Below are 20,583 nucleotides of genomic sequence, written 5' to 3'. Positions count from 1 at the left end.
TTGACTAGTGTCCTGACTCATCCATTTCATTCAACGGGGGCCGATGGTTCGGTGATCAAGACCGTTGATATGATGGAACTTACCGTAGATGGTGTATTCCCTAAACATTTTCCTGATTGCATTATTCTATCCATCCTATCTCTGGCTGTTTCCTAACCGCTTTCCTCATGACCCTTGATCCAACGGTTACGATCTCATAACCAATGATATTTCTTAGGAATCAGCCATTTATCGCTGGTCCTTTCATATCAACGGTTGAGATCCCAGAACCACGAGCCCTGTTCACTACTCTTGGACGAAGTAGGGATGCACAGAATGAGGGACTCAACACAACATGCGCACGTTAGACCTTTCCCTTCTTTTTGAGTTCTGATTGCGCCACGAAGAGCAGCGACGTAGTACCGTAAATGGTAATACATTCAAAACGGACCTCTCTCTCTCTCTCTCTCTCTCTCTCTCAACTCGACAAACGCAGAAGCTCGCGAGAGGTCTTTCAAGGTATAAGGATTCTTCTGTTCCTTTGATATTCGAGCCCTCCTTTTTTGATTTTCAATCCATCCTTCATATACACATACAAGAAAGAAAGAAAGAAAGAAAAAAGAAAAAAGGAAAAAAGGAATCAGGTTTTCCTTATTCCCTTTTACGGGATTTTTGGATTTCTCTATCCGGGGCAAGTCCTTAAAAAAAACCCTTCCCCACGAATTCGCGATTACACCTCTTACTCCGTGTATACGCTTTCTTGTATTGTTTTGGAAATGGCTCGCCTTCGTCCCAGGCCAAAGCAGCCTCCCCTTTTCTCGCAGTCCGAGGTAATTATCTCTTCCCTTTGCCGCGATTTCTCTATTATCTTCGTTGTTTTCTCCTTTTGTGTCATTCGGCATTTGCTTTTTTTTTTTTTTTTTCCTGTTTTTCTTGTATCTGAATTATGGTTTTTAAATTTTTTTTTTTTAATTTTATTATTTTTTAAAATGGTGTTGTTAATTACCATTATGCATTCTAGAAATTGGCTTCGTGAGAAGATGGAAGTCCCAAATATTGAAACTTTTATACAAACCTAAATGTAAGAAAAGTTTCTAGGCATGTGAGTTTCTAGAGATCCTGCATTTCAACATTAAGGTCTCTGGTTCGAACCCAGCTAACCTGTTATTAACAAAAAAAATAAAAAAATAAAAAATAAAATCTATTGGCATATACTGAAATTCATTCCTTTTCCATATGTGTTAAAACAAACAGGTCAATGTGGTTTTTTCCACACATTTCCTTTTCCTCAAATGTGATGTTTGGTTTTCCATATCTATGTTTTGATTTCCAAAGAATTCAAACTGGCCCAGGTAAACACTACTTTCATTTGATGAGAAACTACCTAAAGTTTCTATAAACTCAAGAAATAACAATCTTATTTCATCTGTACAAACCCAGTTAAGATAAATTCTCACCCTAAATACTCGCTATGACAGTAATTTCCCAAATTTTAAAAAAACTTGAAAACACTTTGAGAATTCAGTTTAATTGCAATCCAATGCTAAAAAGATAGCAGAGGAAGTATAGTGACATGTGAATGAAATATACATGGATGCATTGTGTTTTGAAAGCTCAATGGTAGTCTGACAATTCATTTGTCCTAGTCAGCCCATTGTCTACTTTGGTAGCGCTATTGAGTTTAAAGTCTTTCTTGTAGGTCGGTCCATGTTCTGACATTTTGAGAAACAATTTAGGCCAAAAAGATGTTAAAAGAGTCAGGGTATGTTGAGCTCTTACGTTGGGCGATTCTTAGTGGTGCGGTTCTAGAAGAAGATCTTCTTTCATTAGTGTCGTTTTATTTATTAAAAAAGCAAAGGAAAAAGAGGCAAGAGGAAAGGGAAGCGTGGTTTGAGGAGGGATTGAATCCCCACTACAGAAAATTACCTCAAAATGCCATCTTTGGCTAAAGAAATCCGATGTTTTTTTATTTATTTACACAAGGACTTGGTTAAAGGCATTCCCTATGGTCATGTAAAGGTCATGGCTCTTATCCAGGCATGGTAGAATCTTGACTCCCTCTAACAAAGGAAGAACCTTGGCTATGGTAGAATCTTTGGTGCCCATAAGGCTCTTCGTAGGCAAGTTTTACTTGACCTCAAGAGAACTAAGAAAACCTCAAATGTTGGTTGGATGTGGATCACTGAGGGAGAAAATCCTCACACTTAATTTGGTTGCCCCGTCAAGGGGCTCCTTCATACTTTTAAATGCCTTTGAAAGGCAATTGTCTTTCGTGTTAACCACCCACCGATCTATCTAGCTAGGATACTGAGTTACTTATACATGGTTGGGTATCATCATTGACACAATACAGCACTGATACCTAAAGCCATGTATAGAACACCAATACTTGTGGGGTTGAATGGAAAAAGAAGCTTTATTCCTCTTGGTGCACCTCATAGGTCCCATTACCATTAGCCGAACATGATGCTACAGGATTGTTCTTTTCCTCAAGAAGTATGATTAGGTCCTTCATTAGGTGCATTATGCTTGAGAAATTAATAACCTCATTTTATATCTTTCACACTAGCCACTGTTTAGGAATTCGTCTTCTCCTGGTTTTTCACATTTATTGCTAAGATACCATTGGCTTGTTTGCTTTTCTGACAGATTGAGCAGATGGAAAAGTTGTTTCCAGAAGTAGAGGAAGAATCTTTGAATCAAAATTTCTACCAAAAGCTTGCAGAGAAACTCAAGTGAGCTCCATCCTTTGGCTTATCAAGCTATAGTTGATATGCCCAGCCATTTTCTTAGGGCCTGAATATAAATCTAATACGTGTAATTACAATGAAGTGTGCTAGGATGGCAATGGGGCAGGCTAGGACTGGGCCAGGGTTGGTCCTAGCTTGACATGGTCCCTTTAACCCTAGCCCTGGCCCTAATCAGGCCTAAAAGGCCATGGCCCTAGCCCTACGGGGTTGGGTCAGCCTGATAGATCAACTAGAGCAAAATAAGACTGATGCACTCATTTGGTGGGCCGCAAACATACACTGATTCAAACCATCAGTTCATTGATTTTAATGGTGTAGTTTGCCCAATCAGTAGAGAATCCTGTTCTTCACACCATTTGATTATTACATGACACACCTCTAAAAAAGTGATTTTTACGTTGTGCCTGCATTTTGTTCAACTATGATGTTGTACACAATGGAATATTTATTATGTGATGAACCTGACCTTCCATCCAAGCACTACCATGAATGACCCTTGGTAGGAAACTACACCATTGCTGAACTGCTCAAATATTGGGGCCCACAATAAGAGATTGGTCATATTCCCAAATCAAATTGATTAGACAACACTGACTTTTGATCATTAGGCACTTGTATGTTGAATTCATATCATTGCCATCCATTGGATGTCCACCAGTCAGTGGTTAGGATCTTGCTATCAACTTAAGTGGGACCAAAGTTTTAAATAGCTACGCTATGTAGAGTGTTGCTTATGTTGTGGCGTAGCTTAGCCTTAATGCTACATAGCTAATAAAAATAGCTTAAGTCGCATGTTGCCTACGCTACATGATAATTTGCATATACTACGCTACACGCTATGTAGCTCACACGAGAAGTTATTTTTCACTACAACATTGAAGTCAATTCATGTTTTCAATTATATGTTACATTTTTCTATTATCAATAGAAAATAATTAATCTTTTTTTTTTTTTTTTTGGTTTTGAAAGGCAACAATTTTGCATTCAAAAGAGATAGGATACAAAAAGAACAGAAGAACAGAAAAAACAGAAAAAAGGCTCCGCTGAGATAGTGGAAACCTCTAAACATCAAGGAAAATAAAATCAACATCCCTTAAGGCGTCAACGTAGGTGGCCCATTCAATCACCAAGCGTTTAGCTTTGGCAGCTACAGCCTCTGCAGAGCTTGAGCAATTCCTAAAGCATCTATCATTTCTTTCTACCCACACGGACCACCATATAGCGAGGATAACCATTCTCCATATTTGAGTCTTCTTTTTCCCTATTCTGATGCCATGCCACGCTTTGAGAAGGAGATCCACCGAACCCGAAATGCACCAAAAAATTTGAAACCGATGAGCAAATTCAGTCCAGATATGTGAAATAAAGGAACAATGAAGAAGAAAATGATTTACCGATTCCGCATTCTTCATACAACAAAGGCAGATATTGGGAAGTATCATCCCTCTTTTCCCCAAGTTTTCAATAGTTAGAATCTTCTTGTTAGCAACCAACCATCCGAAGGCCACTATCTTTGGGGGAGCTGAATAATACCAAACATGAGCAGAAGATTGGTCAGCGGTGGAATTCTGGGAGGGGAGAATCTGATTATAGAAAGATTTTACTATGAAGATAGAGGACTTCTCCAGTCTCCAAATAATTCTGTTAGCAGTCTTTTGATTTGGGTTGGATTTATAGATGCAATCCAGCAGATTCACTAAGTCAGGGATCTCCCAGTCTTCAAGATTTCTTTAGCAACATAAATTCCATTCCGTCTTGCCATCATTGATAGAGTAACAGTCGGTGACGAAAATGTCTTGATTAGGGGCCAGTTGAAATATAGACGGAAAGATATCTTTGAGAGGTTTTTCTCCCACCCAGGAATCCTTCCGAAATTTGATTCTATCGCCTTTGCCTAGCTCGAAACCAACACCTTTGAGGATCTCATTTTTAAGATGGAGAATACCCTTCCAAATGGCCGAGGCCCTATAAGCTGACGAATTATTTGTCCACCAACCTCCTGCCGAACTACCATATTTGCTTTTGATGATATTATTCCAAAGGCTGACACTTTTCGATCCTAATCTCCAAATCCACTTCTCGAGGAGGGCCCTATTCATGAGCTTTAGGTCTTTTATACCTGCTCCACCCTCTCTTAAATGCTTACAAACCTGATTCCAATCCACAAGATGAAATCTCTTCTTATCCTCTTTACCATGCCATAAGAAGTCGCGTCTAAGTTTGTCTATAGAAGCCAAAATAGAAGACGGACATCTATATAATGACATAAAATACAGAGGGAGGTTGGAGAGGGCGGACTTGATAAGAGTTAAGCAACCACCTAGCGATAAAAAGCAGTATTGCCATTTAGCAAGGAATTTCTCAAACCTGTGAATAACCTTATTCCAAACCGATTTAGGAGGCGAGCCTATGCAAAGCGGGAGGCCTACATAAGAAGTCGGGAAAGAATTTGAAGAACAGCCAAAGTGAGTTACAAAAGCAAAATCTCTTCTTCCTTTAAGTTAACCCCATATGTTTTGGATTTGCCCATATTGACTCTCAGACCAGAAACCAACTCAATGTAGTGGATTGTAGTGTTGGGTTTGTCCATCTTGGCTGGGTTTGCATCAGAAAAGATCAGAATATCGTCTGCGAACTAAACATGCGAAATCGCAGTGCGCAGGTTGTCCATCTTGGTTGGGTTTGCATCTTTCCAATGCTTTTAATAAAATAGTATAAGTAACAGTAGTAAATAAGTTTCATTACTCTTTCTTTACCTTTATACTTAATCATTGAACATTCTTATTACTTTAGGTTGTGTATGGTTGCACCAAACATTATGAAATTTTGTTAAATTCCAATATTACTTGGTCCAATTTGGTGCAGAATATCATGAAATTGGTACAACCAAGTACAACCTTAATTAAAATTTAGAAGTAGCATGTAGCATTTGCTACACCCTATGTAGTTTATGCCTCACGCGTTGGATGGGTGAATGCTACGCTGCAAGCTATTCTCTATTTAAAACGCTGAGTGGGACAAACTATTTAGAAGGATTAGATTTCATGTACATGCCACACGTGCAGTCGAGAAGGCCCCCACAATGGCCAAATTCACTCCACACATGTGGCCCACCTGATGACTGGACCAACTTGATTTTAACACCCACTGATCTTCATGGTGGGGCCCACCTTTAAGAAGGGAAAAAAAGATGTGTGAAACATCTACATTGTGCTAATCTTGAGGGCTATGAGAAGCTACAATGAAAAGAAAAAGAAAGGAGAGAGAGAGAGAGAGAGAGAGAGAGAGAGAGAGAGAGAGAGATGCTTAGGGTCTATTGAAACCCTAACCCCCCACTCTTATTTATCATAGTAAAAATGTGAATGGGGCCTATGGGCCTTATTCAATTATTAACCTTTCAACACTCCCCCTCAAGTTGGAACATCCTTATGAGGCCCAACTTGGAATAGTCAATATAATCAAATCTAAGAAAGAGAGAAATTCTTCTCTAACATATCAAATCTAAGAAAGAAATTCTTCTCTCACAAGATGGAAAGAAGAAGAGGAGGAAGTGAGGAGCGTACTTTTGCCAGAATTTCAAAGATGGCCCGTGATTAGACATGAGTGACAAGAGAAGTAGAAGATAGCATGAAGACAGAGATTGAAGTGTAGTAGAAAGTTAGATCTTTGAAGAACAATAATGGCTTGTTAATAGGGAGAGGAAGAGATGAAGAAGACGAATGGATGATTGCTTACTGGGAGTTATTTGATACTTTGTGGAGTATGATGGTTGATGCATGTGCACTCTTAAATTTTAAGTGTCATGCATTGACCCATGTTGAAGCTTCCAATTCATGCAGCCCACCATAGATAGGTTGTAAACTGAAAATCTTATTGGTTGAGGGATCCTACCATTGGTAGCCATATGATTTTTCCCATAAATCTGGACCATTCAGTATTTTATTTTTAACCACCCATTAGATAACCATTATTTAGTTGGTTACGATTGCTTATCAATGTGATTTTAGATGTATGCTCCATTAACGTTAGAACCTGGCAGGGTATGGGCGAGCAGCCAGCACCATGGATTTGCTCCCTATAGGTGTCGGTTCGACTCCCCTCCCTGGCATTACCCGGTGCATGTGGTTGCGGGTGATTGCGTGCATCCGTAGGGAATGGTCTTGCCTAAAAAATGGGGTGGGCACACCCTGCGTTGTAAAAAAAAAAACAACTTTCGGACCCACAATTTAGATGGTTTGGATAGCTGTATGTCAATCTGACGAGTGAAATTGCCTGATTTTTTAGACAAAAGGTAAACAAATTATTGCAAATCTCATGGATCAGATTTGTCACGCACGTTCCATATTGGAATGTGCGTAGGCATGTGGACGGGAAAGGCACCACACATCTAAATTCACTTTATTGTCTTTGGAAATCCGTTTCTCATAAACAATCCAGAAGATGGTTGAACGATCCTACTATTGGCCACAAGTCCACAAATGTATTGTTGCCCATTTCTCACCTGTCCAAATTAGGAGACTTTGTTGTATTTGGGCAGTCGGGCCCTACTTAACAATTTATTGTTATAATTAGTGATAATAGGACCAACAAGCTGGGCTGGGCCGGGATATTCACCATTGGCTTGTTCCCGGCCCTCAGGCCAAGTTTAGGGGCCCAGGCTCTGGCCCTATGGGGCTGGGCCACAATGGTCCATTCCCACTTCTAAAGTATTTTTAGTGTCTGAAATGTCATTTTATTGTCTTGGGACTGTTGTTGCAGTCTTGCTTCAGGTCGGGCTGGAAAAACTGCTATACAGTGGAAACAGGTTAGTTTTTTCCTAGGCTCTAGTGTTGTTTGAATTTGAACTGTTTCACCATCTCTTCTGTTCTTGTTGCCGTGATGTTAGGTACAAAGCTGGTTCCAGAGAAAGCAGCAACAAGCCAGTGCAACCAAAGTTACTTCCTCACCCATTGTTTCAAAAGAATTGGCCATTCATCCAGATGCATGTGTTTCAAACAATGCACCTGAAAGTTCTTCTGACATGCCTAAAGGTGATTGTGTATTAAGACTCATTCACCATCTGCTCTGGTGTAATGCTGGGACTGGGACATTTTAACAATGCTGATGCTACTCTACTTACTGCATATCTACTGGCACTTGGTTTTTCTTCTTGTGCTTATTCACCTTTTTTTTTTTTTGGGTGGACTGCTTTTGCATGAATGATGTTACATCTCAAGCTGTCTCTCTCTGGGCGTCTCCCTTCTTTTTTCCCCTTTTTGTTTTATCCTAATGTTATTCGACTTTGCTGTTTGAATAAATATATGTTGCACCCTCTATTATTGCTTCTACCTTTAGTAATTGGCCAAGACCCTCAAGTTCATTCTATAGCTGAATAGTGGAAGTCTGTTTTATTTCAGGTTCAACGTCATGCTGAAGATTCCCTGACATTTTATTTCTCCTTCACTTCATACATTTTATCTGATTCCTGCTCTGTCTAAAATCAAGCATTTCCATGACATCATCATCATCATCATCTAAGCCTTATCCCAAATCATTGGGGTCGGCTACATGATCCCTATTCTGCCATTCCATTCTTTCAAGGACCTTATCCTTAATTAAACCATAACTCATCAAATATTTTCTTACCACCTTTACCCACATCCTTATTGGGCCTTCCTCATGCCCTTTTATAGCCTTCAACGTGAACCAACTCACTCCTTACCGATGTAGTTCTTGGTCTCCAATGCACATGGCCAAACCAACTAAGTCGACTTTCCCTCATCTTATTACCTATTAGGGCTACTCCTAAGTTCCCTTGAATGCATTCATTTCTAGTTATATCCTTGTTTTGCCAATCATCCATCTCAACATCCTTAATTCCTTATTTCAGCTACAGTCATCCTATGACTGAACACAGTTTTCCTTGACTGCCCAACATTTTGTTCCATAAAGCATGTTCGTCTTACAGCTACCCTATAAAATCTCCACTTCAGTTTGATTGGCTTGTGAAGATCATGTAACACTCTAGAGGCACCTCTCCGCTTTATCCACCAAGCTCTAGCTTACGAGCAGCGTCCTTTTGAATCTCTTCATTCTCATGAATTTCTGACCCAATATATCATAAATGGTAATCTTCGAGTACTTCTTGGCCATTGGCCTTAAACCAATTGCATTCCATATACTTTTTTTGTCCGGCAAATTTTGAAACCTTTAGATTCTAAAACAATCCTGCCATAGTTTTAGCGTTGCATTTGCCCCATCCCTTATCTTGTCAATCAAAACTATGTGATATGCAAACAGCAGACACCATGAGACCTCTTCAAATAATTGCTTAGTCAACTCCTCCATAACCGGCCAAAAAGATGTGGGCACACGTTGACCCTTGGTGTATGCCTATCATAATTAGAAATTCACTTCTCTCCACTAGTAGTCATCACATTAGTTACCTCTCCCTTGTCCAAGTCCTTAATAAATCAATATATCCTTGTGAGATTCTGTTTCCCAACACCCACCCGATTATCTCTATTGGGACCCTATCTTTCTTAAGCTTCTTTAAGTCAATGAAGACCATAAGGAGATCCTTTCTTCCCTTCCTTTTCTCAGGAATCCTGACATGGCATATTCGCATGCCATCTGACCATTGGAACAGACCATGGTACTCTTAAACTTATATAACATCTATATTACTTCTAGATTATTAATGGCTGGGGATGCTTGATGTTCTTTGCAATATCTTTTGCCACATTATGAATGAAACGAACTTCTAATTAAGGTTGTCAATATACACTAAACATTACAACCCGGCAGTATTAATACTCGATTTGGACACAGGTGAGAAGGGCCCAGATGTATCAGAGTTAGAGTTTGAGGCTAGATCATCAAAAGATGGAGCATGGTAAGCATGTGTGTAGTGCATAGACAAGATTTTGTTCCTGTAGCGATTCTGTCTGTAATTCTTGAAATTTTCAAAGTTGAATGCATTACAATCAGTGATTATTTATTTCTGCTTGAAAACTTTTAACATGACCCATTTTCTATTCAACTTGGATGAATCAACTTATGTGTTGCTCCCAGCATGCCAATGCATATGGCACACCACGCACATACTAAAAAGTGTCTCGACATAACTAGACATACCCAAAAACTTTATCTGCAGAATATAAAAATTGCTAAATGAGGGAGAGAGAAATTGCTAAATGAGAGAGAGAGAGAGAGAGAGAGAGAGAGAGAGAGAGAGAGAGCATTTGTTTCGATTTAAGGCAGTTTGGCTGTTCCTAATAGCATGGTCAACATGCACGACAAGTCTGTCTGACTGCTCCTACTTCAAATCACACTTTGGACCTACTTCCTAGCTTTTCGTACTTGCTAAACATTTTGAAACAGACGCTCCCTATCCTGCACTAGAACCTGCTGCCACTTTGCTTCACGCTTCATGCAACTATGATCTGACTCAGGTGTTAGACACAATTTTTGAATTTTTTCAGAAAATGGAGTGTCCTTCTTACATACTTCACCATCAAATGTATGAAGTTTGACTTTCATTCTGAAGCTGGGATCTGCTTCCTTATCATCATGGATTCCTTAGAAACCTTTAGCTTTTATTTTTAGTAGCATATCATCCATTCATTTGAGGTTCTGAAACTAGTTTTAGGTTCTATCTGAGAGAATCAGTCCAGATTTTATTCACAGAAAGATCAGTTTGAAGTTTTAACCCGTTTTAATCTTGATTTTTGAACAGAAATAGAATACTTTCTTTTTAGAATGGTGAATATATACAATACTTGTTCTTTATGTTTTCTTATATTGTTGTGGCCTGTAATTATTTTCCTGTGGTGTTCCTTGTCTATATGCTAGCATCATTCAGCATCTACTTTTTGTACTCATACCTTGATGGTAGCAATTTTTTTCCTATTTCTGTGCTATGCCATGGTATAAAAAAATCACCATTATCACTATAGCTTTGCGCTCTTTACAAATCCTGTTATGTCATAAGTTGGCCAAGGCCTTATGTTCAGTAAGTGAAAAATTCTTCATATCCCTTCATGATCTCCATCCAAGTCCTTTTAGGTCTTCCTCCCATCCTCCTTTCAGGCCCTTCAACCCTAAGGGCATATTTGGATATAATGAATCCATGCAGAAATTGTTTTCCACTCACAAGACAGTTGAGCTGTTTGGGTATGTGGATTCCACAAAGTAGTCATTAATCTTAATCGCCAAAATTCTCTGGCACAAGAAAAGAGGTGACTTTTATCAAATGAATCTGAGGATTCCACTTTCTATTGTAACAAGCACCCCATTTTTGGAATCCAATATTCTACAGCAACCAGGAAAAATATCATTGGCTGATTGTTAGGTTTTTCTTTTCTTATCCGTGGACTCCTCATTTCCAACATGCACTAATTAAAGTGGCCATGTTTGGTTTTCTTAGCACATTTGCAGGATCCTTCTAACTAGGTGCTGCTCCCGCTAGGCATTGCGCTTCAAACTCGCACTCATGTCCCACTTCCTACCTATATGCAAATCCATTTTATCCCGCCCTCTTAGTCATTTCATCTCCAATTGGGGGACTAATAGGTTGTTTCGAATGATATCATCCTTCATCATATCTTTCTTACTTACTGAGTTAGAAAAAAAAGAAAAAGAAAAAAAAAGAAGGAAATCTTTGTAGTCTTCCTACACATCCATCTCAATACCCTCGGCTCTACAAGGAAAGTAGGAAACCTTTTTGTTTCTTTTAATAAAATTCACATTATCTTAAAAAAAGAGAAAAAAAAAAAAAAAACTCAGCTCTACAATGTTCATCCTCAGTTGCTGCTGTCTCTTAATTGCCCAACATTCTTCTTCTTCTTTTTTTCATATACAGTAGGTATCAGAGAAACTTTTTGGATAAAAATGGCATCAATGACGTTGATTCTTGTGCAAGACATAACTCCATTAAGTTACAGTATTACAAATTGCACTCAGTAATTTACAAGATATCATGTTGCACATATCACTGTCACAAAAGCTGATACAAATCCCTTCTGCCATCATGAATTGTTCCTGAATCCTACGAAATAACATATGCTCCCCTTAGTAGTAGTTGCAAGCATTGGTATGAAGCACCGCTTACCCTTTTTGTCCTTGAAAGGAATTTAATGTTTCGACCTTTGAGAAGAACACTGCTTTTTTGTTGTTGTTATAAGCGCTATCATGCGTGCATCCTTTTCCCCATTTTCTAGAGTATGCCGTCTTTTTTTCTTCATTTTATTTCAGACAAGGTTAATTTTCTATCTCAATAAGACATTTTTAGCTGCATCCTTAGTCTCAAGTTCTTTACTTCCACACTCATCTCTCTTCTTCTAAGGTTTCAACCAATTCCTATTGGCACACTTTCTTTTGATGTACTTCTTAAAAAAAAAAAAAAAACACCAACAACAACACTTTGATGTGTCAACTACTTCCTGTACTAGTACATTTTATATAAGTTTCATGACCAATTCAACCAGCAAGGTTGAATGTTATCTCAAAATCTTCTAACAATGTCATTTAAAATAAAAAATAAAAAATTAGGTACACTTTAAATGGAATAACTTAAAATTTTGGAGATAAATGAACATTCCCAATTGTTCCGTATGGTCACCTGGAAACATTTCTATGTCACGCATCTATATTTTTTGAAGTCAACAACCTTACTAACTTATTGTCAGCCTCTAGTTGCTAATCGAAGGAGACCTTTTATTCTCCATCAGCAAGAGTGATATTAAATACTACCCAATGTTTTCAAATCACATATGGCATGGCTTCTTCTTTTTTTTTTTTGAAAAAAAGAGGGAAAAATCAAAAAAAATCTTTAAAAAAATAGGAAAAAGTTGCCTAATTAGTACATGTGATTGGATTGGATTATTTTATTTATTTCATTATAGTTTGAGTCTTTCATTAAGTTATATATTTAATTACTTATATTCATTGTTGTCAAATGTGATCGCATATGCGCATACTATGGATTGAATCGCATATGCCATGATGGCATAAGTGATCCTGGCAAGTATGACATGACATACTTTTATATGCGACCAATATGTGATTGCATATGCGAGTATGCGATTGTATATTTCCCAATAGCCAGAGCGGAAGCAATTTTTTTATATTATCTATTTATTCTATTTGGAGAACTTTTGCCTATAAATATGCACTCATATCCCCTTCATTTTCACCGTTCTTTACTTCAAAGCTCGAAATATCTTACTCTAATCTCTCTATAACTATTTCAAGTATGTTTATTTTTTGTATTTTGTAAGTTGTGCTTACTTTATGTAAATTAAGTTGTAAGTTATAACTTGTAAGTTGTTTCAAGTTATCCATTTATCCGTACAATTTCTTTGTTCGACGTTTTTAATAATTAATTCTCTTTTAATGTAGCTTATTGATTGTTTTGTTAAAATTTATATAATATAATATAAATAATTAAATATATAACTTAATGAAACACTCAAACTATAATGAATAAGTAAAATAACCCAATCCAATCATGTGTACTAATTAGGCAATTTTTTAATTTTTTTAAAAAGAATTTTTAGAATTTTTTTATTTTTTATTTTTTCCCTTTTCCAATTTTTTATTATTAAAAAAAATGCCATGGCATATGCGATTATGCGATCGCATATGCGAATAGCATATGCTGATCACATATGCGATTTGATATCATTGCTTATATTATATTCATATAAATTTTAACAAAACAATCAACAAGCTATATTAAAAGAGAATTAATTATTAAAAACTTCAAATATAGAAATTTTATTGATAAATGGATAACTTGAAACTACTCACAAGTTACAACTTCCAACTTAATTTATATAAAAAAAAAAGCTCAACTTACAAAATATAAAAAATAAACATACTTGAAATAGTTGTAGAGAGATTAGAGTAAGAGAGAAATAGATGTGAGAGAGAGAGAGAGAGAGAGAGAGAGAGAGAGAGAGAGAGAGTTAAACAATAGTGAAAATGGAGGGGATATGAGTGCCTATTTATAGACAAAAGTGTATCAAATTATCAAAAAAGAAAAATAAATAAAAATTAAAAAATTTGACCGTTGGGAAACATGCGATTGCATACTCGCATAGGCAACGCATATTGGTCGCATATTAAAGTATGCAATGGCATACTTGCCAGGATCGCGTATGCCATTATGGCATATGCGATCTGATCCACAGTATGCACATATGCGATTGCATTTGACAACAATGATACTACCCATCCTCTTTGTTGGTAATAACTACGTTCAATGGCTGAATTTATTGTTTTCCTTGATAAATTTGGACATGGCTTCATCTTCCTTTCCTGCAGTCCCTCTGTCCATTGCCTTTTGTTCTATTCCTTTCAATCTCCGGGTGCCATATTGACACCTTTTCAGATAGTCAATACATTTTTTAATTCCTATTCCCAGCACCTCAAATTGGGAATTTGTGGTTCTATATAAGTTGGAATTTAAATATTCAAGAGAAGCCTGTATTTGGTGGTTTGATTTTATGTATTTAGTTACTTTTCATACTTACATCGTGACATTCATGTCTAAACTTTCTTGTTCTTCCCCTAACTTTGCAGGTATGATGTTGCAACATTTCTCACACACAGAATTCTTAGTTCTGGCGAACCTGTAAGGAGTCTTTTATCATTTTCTCATGCATTTCTTTTTCTTTATTTTGAGCTCAGGGTGACTTGTCTTGATTTGAGTGATTATTAGCGGCTAACAGTCTTTTGTCTTTAATGGCACTAACTACTCAATCCTAGATTTGCATCTTGCACAGATTGGTTCTTAAGCTACTTCGTAGTTGTCTTCCAAGCACTTGCTATCTTGGTGAAGCTAGTCTTTTTGCATTTCACTTGCACATTATATTTTTGAGTTAAACTATCCAATTTTTTATTTACGGGTAGCTTAAGCATTTGATCTTAGAGCTTGGAGAGTTTCTGTTGCATCCTGCCCAAAAATGAGTATCATCTTTCTCTAAATTGGTGAGACCGGTGATTTGAATCTCATTATCTGTAGACAAAGCATCCTAGAAATTCCATTCAAAAGTGCCACATGTTGGACACTTTAAGTGAGACATTCAGACATATTCTCCATGTAGTTTTCTTTGCATCTTTTCAATTTTTTCATTGTGTAAAATTCTTATGTCAAACCGAAGATTTCTTGCTCCTCACCCTCAAGCTTACCTCCATTCTCTTGCTGTTGAAGACACTATTCATGTGGACTTCTCTAACACTCTAGGTTTAAGTTCAGTTTTTTTTCATATAGCTACATAGCCCATGTAAAAAGAAGAAAAAAAAAAAAATCACGTCTTTCTTTTTGTTTTTTTTTTTGCTTTTGTTTATTGTTGGGGTTCTCCTAATCTTTATTACAGCAACTCAGCAAGTAATGTTCATTAAATTATTGCTATTATTCTTAAGATGACTATTACATGATTTTTAAATTTTTAAATTTTTTGTTCATGAATCAGTTATTTTGTTTAGTTTAGAGTCTTTAGACTTCTAAATAGGTTGATTAAAATTATTGAGTGTTCTTTCTAAATTTCTTTTGATTTTCTATCCTACAAAAAAGTCTTTGATTTCTCTGTTTTCATTGTTTTCATTTATGTTTACTTAAATAATAATAATAATAATAATAATAATAATAATTTGCTTATTTATTAAAAAAATAGTTAATTTTGTTTGTGCCCTTTTGTGCGCTTTGGGCTGCTCATGCAAGAGAATGGAGTACCTCTGTGGTGAATAGTCATGCTAGGAACCCAAGGAGAGAGAATGACAATGCTAATACATGAGCATTATTATACATTGCAAACACCCTGCTAAAAAACAGGTTTTCTTTTACATAGGTGTTGGGTTTCCACTTTTGCTGCCCCATCTATACCTTGGCAGGCCATGTGGATGGAGGCTTGTTCCTAGGCCTGGTACAATGGGGCAAAAGGAAAGAAAAAGTAAACTACGAACAACATGCCAAGGAACAGCTCTCTCCAGTGATCCTTCATGGCTGAGGCGTGTATTCTTAGTGGCTGAAGGAAATGCTCATGGGACTACTCCCAAAGAGGATCATAGTAGTGACACTTAAAAGTTGGGTTGTTGAATTCCTACCTGTACAGTTAATGCTCATGATATTTACAGGCAGTCCCACTACCGCTTCATACCTATTTATACTTTTTTTGGAACAGACGGTTCCCTGCTCTTGCATCCAAATCTATTGCTGCTTTGCTTCCTCCTTCATACAACTATAGTTTGATCAAATGAAGATTTTTAGAGTTTCATGTTGGACACCTTTAGGGCACTTTATAATCATGGTTTGGGATAAGTCACAATGAGTTCGAAGGCTTTCTGCATTTCAGCTTCAAGGTTCTCTAGCTGAGTCAAATAACATTTGCAATCCATGTATGAGAAATTTGGAATGGAAACGTGGACACATAAAAACACTTTTGGGGCGGTAAATTTAGGGGCCGTTTGGGAAAGGAAAATGGTTGTTCAATTTGCACATATCCATTAAAAGCATAATTGATCCACCCTTTTCCTCATTTTAGTTTTAATCAATAGGACTCTTTTCCTTTTCTTTTCTGATCATCGGATCAAACTACTGCACATAGCTGGCAATGTTGGAGTAATGAGATCCCACAGCCATTCCTACACCAGGTTGGTGATCTAAATGTATTATTCGGTCCGTACGCCCATATCAAATGGCGGCAGTCACAAATCTAGGGCATTTGGATACGTTGGAAATTTGAACTGGAGAAATGGCTTTACATTTTAGTAGAGACTCCAATGTAGTTGGAGTATTCATCTGAATCATCTCATCATTTCCTATTCTCAGAGTCATTGGGTATTTCCCTCCACATCCTGCATGATATAGCCTTGTGGGGGCAACTGAGCTAGAATGTTCAAAATTAGTGGCAATGTTTTCCGCTCTGCAGTAACCATCCATCATTCCAAACAGTTACCTCCTTTTGCTTGCTAATCTGCCATGGTGATAGTTTCTCCACTTCTATTAGTTATTTGTATGTGTTGATAATACTATATGACACTCAATCGGAAGAAACAGTTCGTTAAACCCAGTCAGAGACCAGGTGGGCCTGCCTTTCAGTAACCTAATCTTTTGATAGTGGGCCATGGGATGGCCCATGCCCACTCTGCCCTATCAGATGATCATAGCCATTGAATGTAAGCAGACAAACATGACCAGTGTTCCACGTTCGAAGGGATCCAATTTGTTAGGATCATCCATGGTGGATAGTTCTGCTTCCACCCATCACAGGTCCACTGTATGAGCCATTTGGATGGCAAAAAAGCAGGGCCCAATGTGTAGTTTATTGGGCCAAGCTAATGCTTGATAAAACATTGTATTTCCTCTTTCCCTGTGGTATTTACATGGAACTTTTCCATTGGTTGCATGTGATTAGAAGACGATACTATTAACAAGTTTTCAATGGATATTATTTGTGATTTACTGCTTCCTCTCTGCATGTCTTGTTCTTGAAAGGGTAATTGCAAGCTGTTTAATGCAGATATTATTCCATGAATCTCATGTTTCTATTTCAGGAAGTGCGTGTAAGGTACGTCGGTTTTGGTGCCGAGGAGGATGAGTGGGTGAACATCAAAAAGGCTGTCAGGGAGCGCTCCCTTCCACTGGAGCCTTCTGAATGTCGGAAAGTTAACACAGGAGATCTTGTCCTTTGCTTCCGGGTAAATTGCCCTCGGGATTGTGAACCATCATTTCTGCTTCTTGCTTGCTGCCATCTAGATGCCTTATCACATGCATCTCATTGGGCTATTTCAGGAGAGAAGGGATAATGCCCGCTATTTCGATGCCCATGTTTTGGAAATCCAAAGGAGACTGCACGACATAAGGGGTTGCAGGTGTCTCTTTCTGGTTCGCTATGACCATGATCATACTGAGGTATGCAATTACATACACACAAACAGCACAGCTTCCTTGTTTCTCGTGCACAGTTGCAGATGGTTCTTTTGCATATTCTCATCTGCTGATTATAGAAATGACCCAGCTAAATGTTCTCATTCAAGTGAGACTGAAGTCTCGGCACAGCACATGTCAGCCAGTGTTTTAAATAGCAAATAGTGTGTAGTGTAGCATTCACTCGAAGCGTGAGGCATAAGCTACATAGCGTGTAGTGTAAGCTGTATGCTACTCCTAGATTTTTAATCAAGGCTGTGCTTGGTTGCACCAAGTCATTATATTTTGCACCAAATTAGACTGATAAACAATGGAATTTAACAAAATTTCATTATAGTTGGTGCAACCAAAAGCAACCTCAAGTAATAGGGAAGGCAATAATTAAAAATTAAAGGTAAAAAGAGCAACAAAACTGATTTAATATTGTTTCTTATATTATTTTACTAGAAGCATTGAAAAGATTAACTAATTTTTATTGAAAATAGAAAATGTAACCAATCATCGAAAACATTAATTGATTTTTATCTTATAGTGAAAAATAACTTGTAATGTGAGCTACATAGTGTGTAGCATATGCAAATTATCATGTAACATAAAGACTTAAAGCTATTTTCTTGAGTTATGTAGCATTAAGGTATGCTACGTAGCATAAGCTACACACTACGTAGTGTAGCTATTTAAAACACTGATGTCAATGTGACCTATGTATCCAAGATCTAGGCCATACATCATCTGGGGCCACCATGAACATCTCCTTGCCCAGAAATCAGGATGGTACACTCATCAGTTGTAATGCACATGAATGAAGGCAGAAAACCAGCCTTATTTTTGGGTGGCCTGTGCCTGATGAACGGACTGTCTTGAACGTGTGCCACAAAGAACCATTTCTTGTTTGCGTTACTCTGCATTAAAAAAATGGTTGATGTCAGCTCATTCTTCATCATTTCTCCCAAACTTTCTTGCAATCAACCTTTTCACTTGACGCCTCTCTCTGCTCCTGCCAATTCTAGGAGAAAGTCAATTTGAGAAGAATATGCCGTCGCCCATCATATTAATCCCTCAGGCCATGCTTAATTTTGTGTTTTACTTCAGCTGGGGGAGGGGAGACACGAGAACTGCAATTTGGTTGTAAATGTTCATCAGAATTATGAGGAAAGGTCAGTTCCACTCTATCAGTTCTGTTGCAGGGAATGTGCCTATGTTACTGTCGGGAACGATGAACAAGTATATATAACAAGCATGTCATTTTGGGTAATTAATGTCATCCTCTTTTCCGACATGGATTATTTATTTATTTTTTTCTTTTTCTTTTTCTTTTTCCCTTTTTTAAAGCTTTGTTCATTACAGACCACTGGACCAGTTCATGGGATCTATGGGTCTGGTAACATAGATTCTAAAATTTTGGCCCTATTGGCTGTCAGGCTGGATTGGGTGAAGCTAAATTGTGGGCTGGTTTGGGTTGGGTCGGACCAACTTTGGTTGGTGAAATCGTTGTGTAATAGTGTGTAATAGCTGTGTATGCGTATGTATTACACCCCGTTAATATGAATGTAGAAATTTATTGGCAGACCAGCATTGGGCTTTGACAAGCTTTTAATGGGGCTAGAGGTTGGGATAAAATTCTGGGGCCAATTTGAGCTCAGCATTAATTCACCAAACTGTCAGTTTATTGGGCCTTTTGATTCCAGGAACAAGCCTCCATTAACATGAATGGGCCTGCTTTCAGCTCAGGTAGGGTCTCAGTGGAAAGTATTGCCTAAAAAAAGAGGCGTGTGTTAAAAACCTTTTCTTTTCTTTTTCCTTTGTTTTTTTTTTTCCTAAACAGCCATAAAAATGAACAGCCCGGATGTAACTCATCTCGTGTGATGACCTGACATCTGACGGGCCAGTCAGGCCCACTGCTTCATACCCTCACACCCGTCTTACTAGCGATGTTAAAAAGGAGAGACGAAGAGATTGGGAACGCCCCCAGAGAATCTGAACCCAATCTGCCCAAGCAGTAGGGCTCAATCCTTCTGTGGCAGAGTCAATGGGCGCCACCAAAATAGAACTGGCTCTCCTTTGTGTTCCCCTTTGAGATTCCCTTTTCAATCCTGTAAATCTTCACATTCCGGCACAAAGTTCACATGCTTGTTTGAGATGGTTGTTGGTGGTTTGGTGGTACATACATAAGAGATCTGGGCCAATCATCAGGTATGACCCACTGCAAACATGCTTTGGGTCCAAAAGCAGAGGCTGTACTCATCGGATATTATACTAGTGCTGAGTTTGCATAACTGCCTTCCTGTTATGGCCCCTCTATTCACAAAACCGGCTTGATGGAGCATGCTGTGCCAATGTAGTGTTGTGCTAGATCCCTGCCGTTCGTCAGGTAATCCCCACCAGGGGTATGTGCCTGGGCCCAAAAGTCAAGCCAGTCCATATGTTAGGTGTAACACCTTTAGCGAAAAAAAAAAAAAAAGAAGAGCTTTTGGTCCATGCTCGACGTGCACATTACCCACCTAATGAGTGGAGCCTGGACCCATGAGCATTGAGGGGCTGCATAAAGAACATCCTACAACCTGCAGAAATGCCCACGAGCACGTCTCTTGAGTAAGGATGTGCGATTGCAGACAGACTTTCGGTTCGGCTGATTATGCTGGTGAGTGTACCTGTTGGACAGGTAGGACATCATACATGCCATTCGGGCCCACAATGCTTCGCCATTTTTTGTGAGAAAAATGTGGAGTTTCTGGTACATTTCCCACATCGGAAATTAACTTATTGGCAAGAGGCAGGTTAAATCAGAAATCTTGGAAAACACTCTTTTCTTGTTTTATTTCTTTCATTGAAGACGCGCTAATTACTGTTTGGGACTTTGTAATGTAGCCTTGCTTGAGTTTTGGGCAAGTGAATATTAAGAGCAGACTGCACACATGCACCTTAGAGATGAGCAACCCTGCT

General features: G+C 38.1%; 1 protein-coding gene across 3 annotated transcripts; it reads left to right on the top strand.

Annotated features, from left to right (window-relative positions):
- The first annotated feature begins 345 nt into the window (after positions 1–345).
- Positions 346–18,917, top strand: LOC131258095 (protein SAWADEE HOMEODOMAIN HOMOLOG 1). Of its 3 annotated transcripts, XM_058259163.1 has the most exons (10): positions 359–498; positions 776–809; positions 2,629–2,714; positions 7,488–7,533; positions 7,615–7,759; positions 9,540–9,603; positions 14,295–14,346; positions 17,268–17,411; positions 17,506–17,625; positions 18,651–18,917. In XM_058259163.1, the coding sequence occupies exons 3-10, from the start codon at positions 2,638–2,640 to the stop codon at positions 18,693–18,695; spliced, it is 693 nt and encodes a 230-aa protein (XP_058115146.1). In that variant the 5' UTR covers positions 359–498; positions 776–809; positions 2,629–2,637; the 3' UTR covers positions 18,696–18,917. The 3 variants fall into 3 exon arrangements, with proteins under 3 accessions (XP_058115153.1, XP_058115146.1, XP_058115140.1); XM_058259170.1 differs by lacking the exon at positions 776–809 and having other exon boundaries at positions 346–498; XM_058259157.1 differs by having other exon boundaries at positions 380–809.
- Positions 18,918–20,583: the final 1,666 nt, after the last annotated feature.

Source organism: Magnolia sinica, chromosome 1 (assembly GCF_029962835.1).
Source record: "Magnolia sinica isolate HGM2019 chromosome 1, MsV1, whole genome shotgun sequence".
In the NCBI taxonomy this organism is placed as follows: Eukaryota; Viridiplantae; Streptophyta; class Magnoliopsida; order Magnoliales; family Magnoliaceae; genus Magnolia; species Magnolia sinica.
This window is presented reverse-complemented; position numbering and strand designations above follow the sequence as displayed.

Coding starts and splice junctions, on each gene's coding strand:
- LOC131258095 (XM_058259157.1), top strand. CDS start 756: ATGGCTCGCCTTCGTCCCAGGCCAAAGCAGCCTCCCCTTTTCTCGCAG. Junction 2,715..7,487: donor AAGCTTGCAGAGAAACTCAA/GTGAGCTCCATC, acceptor CTGTTGTTGCAG/TCTTGCTTCAGGTCGGGCTG. Junction 17,626..18,650: donor ATGACCATGATCATACTGAG/GTATGCAATTAC, acceptor TGCCAATTCTAG/GAGAAAGTCAATTTGAGAAG.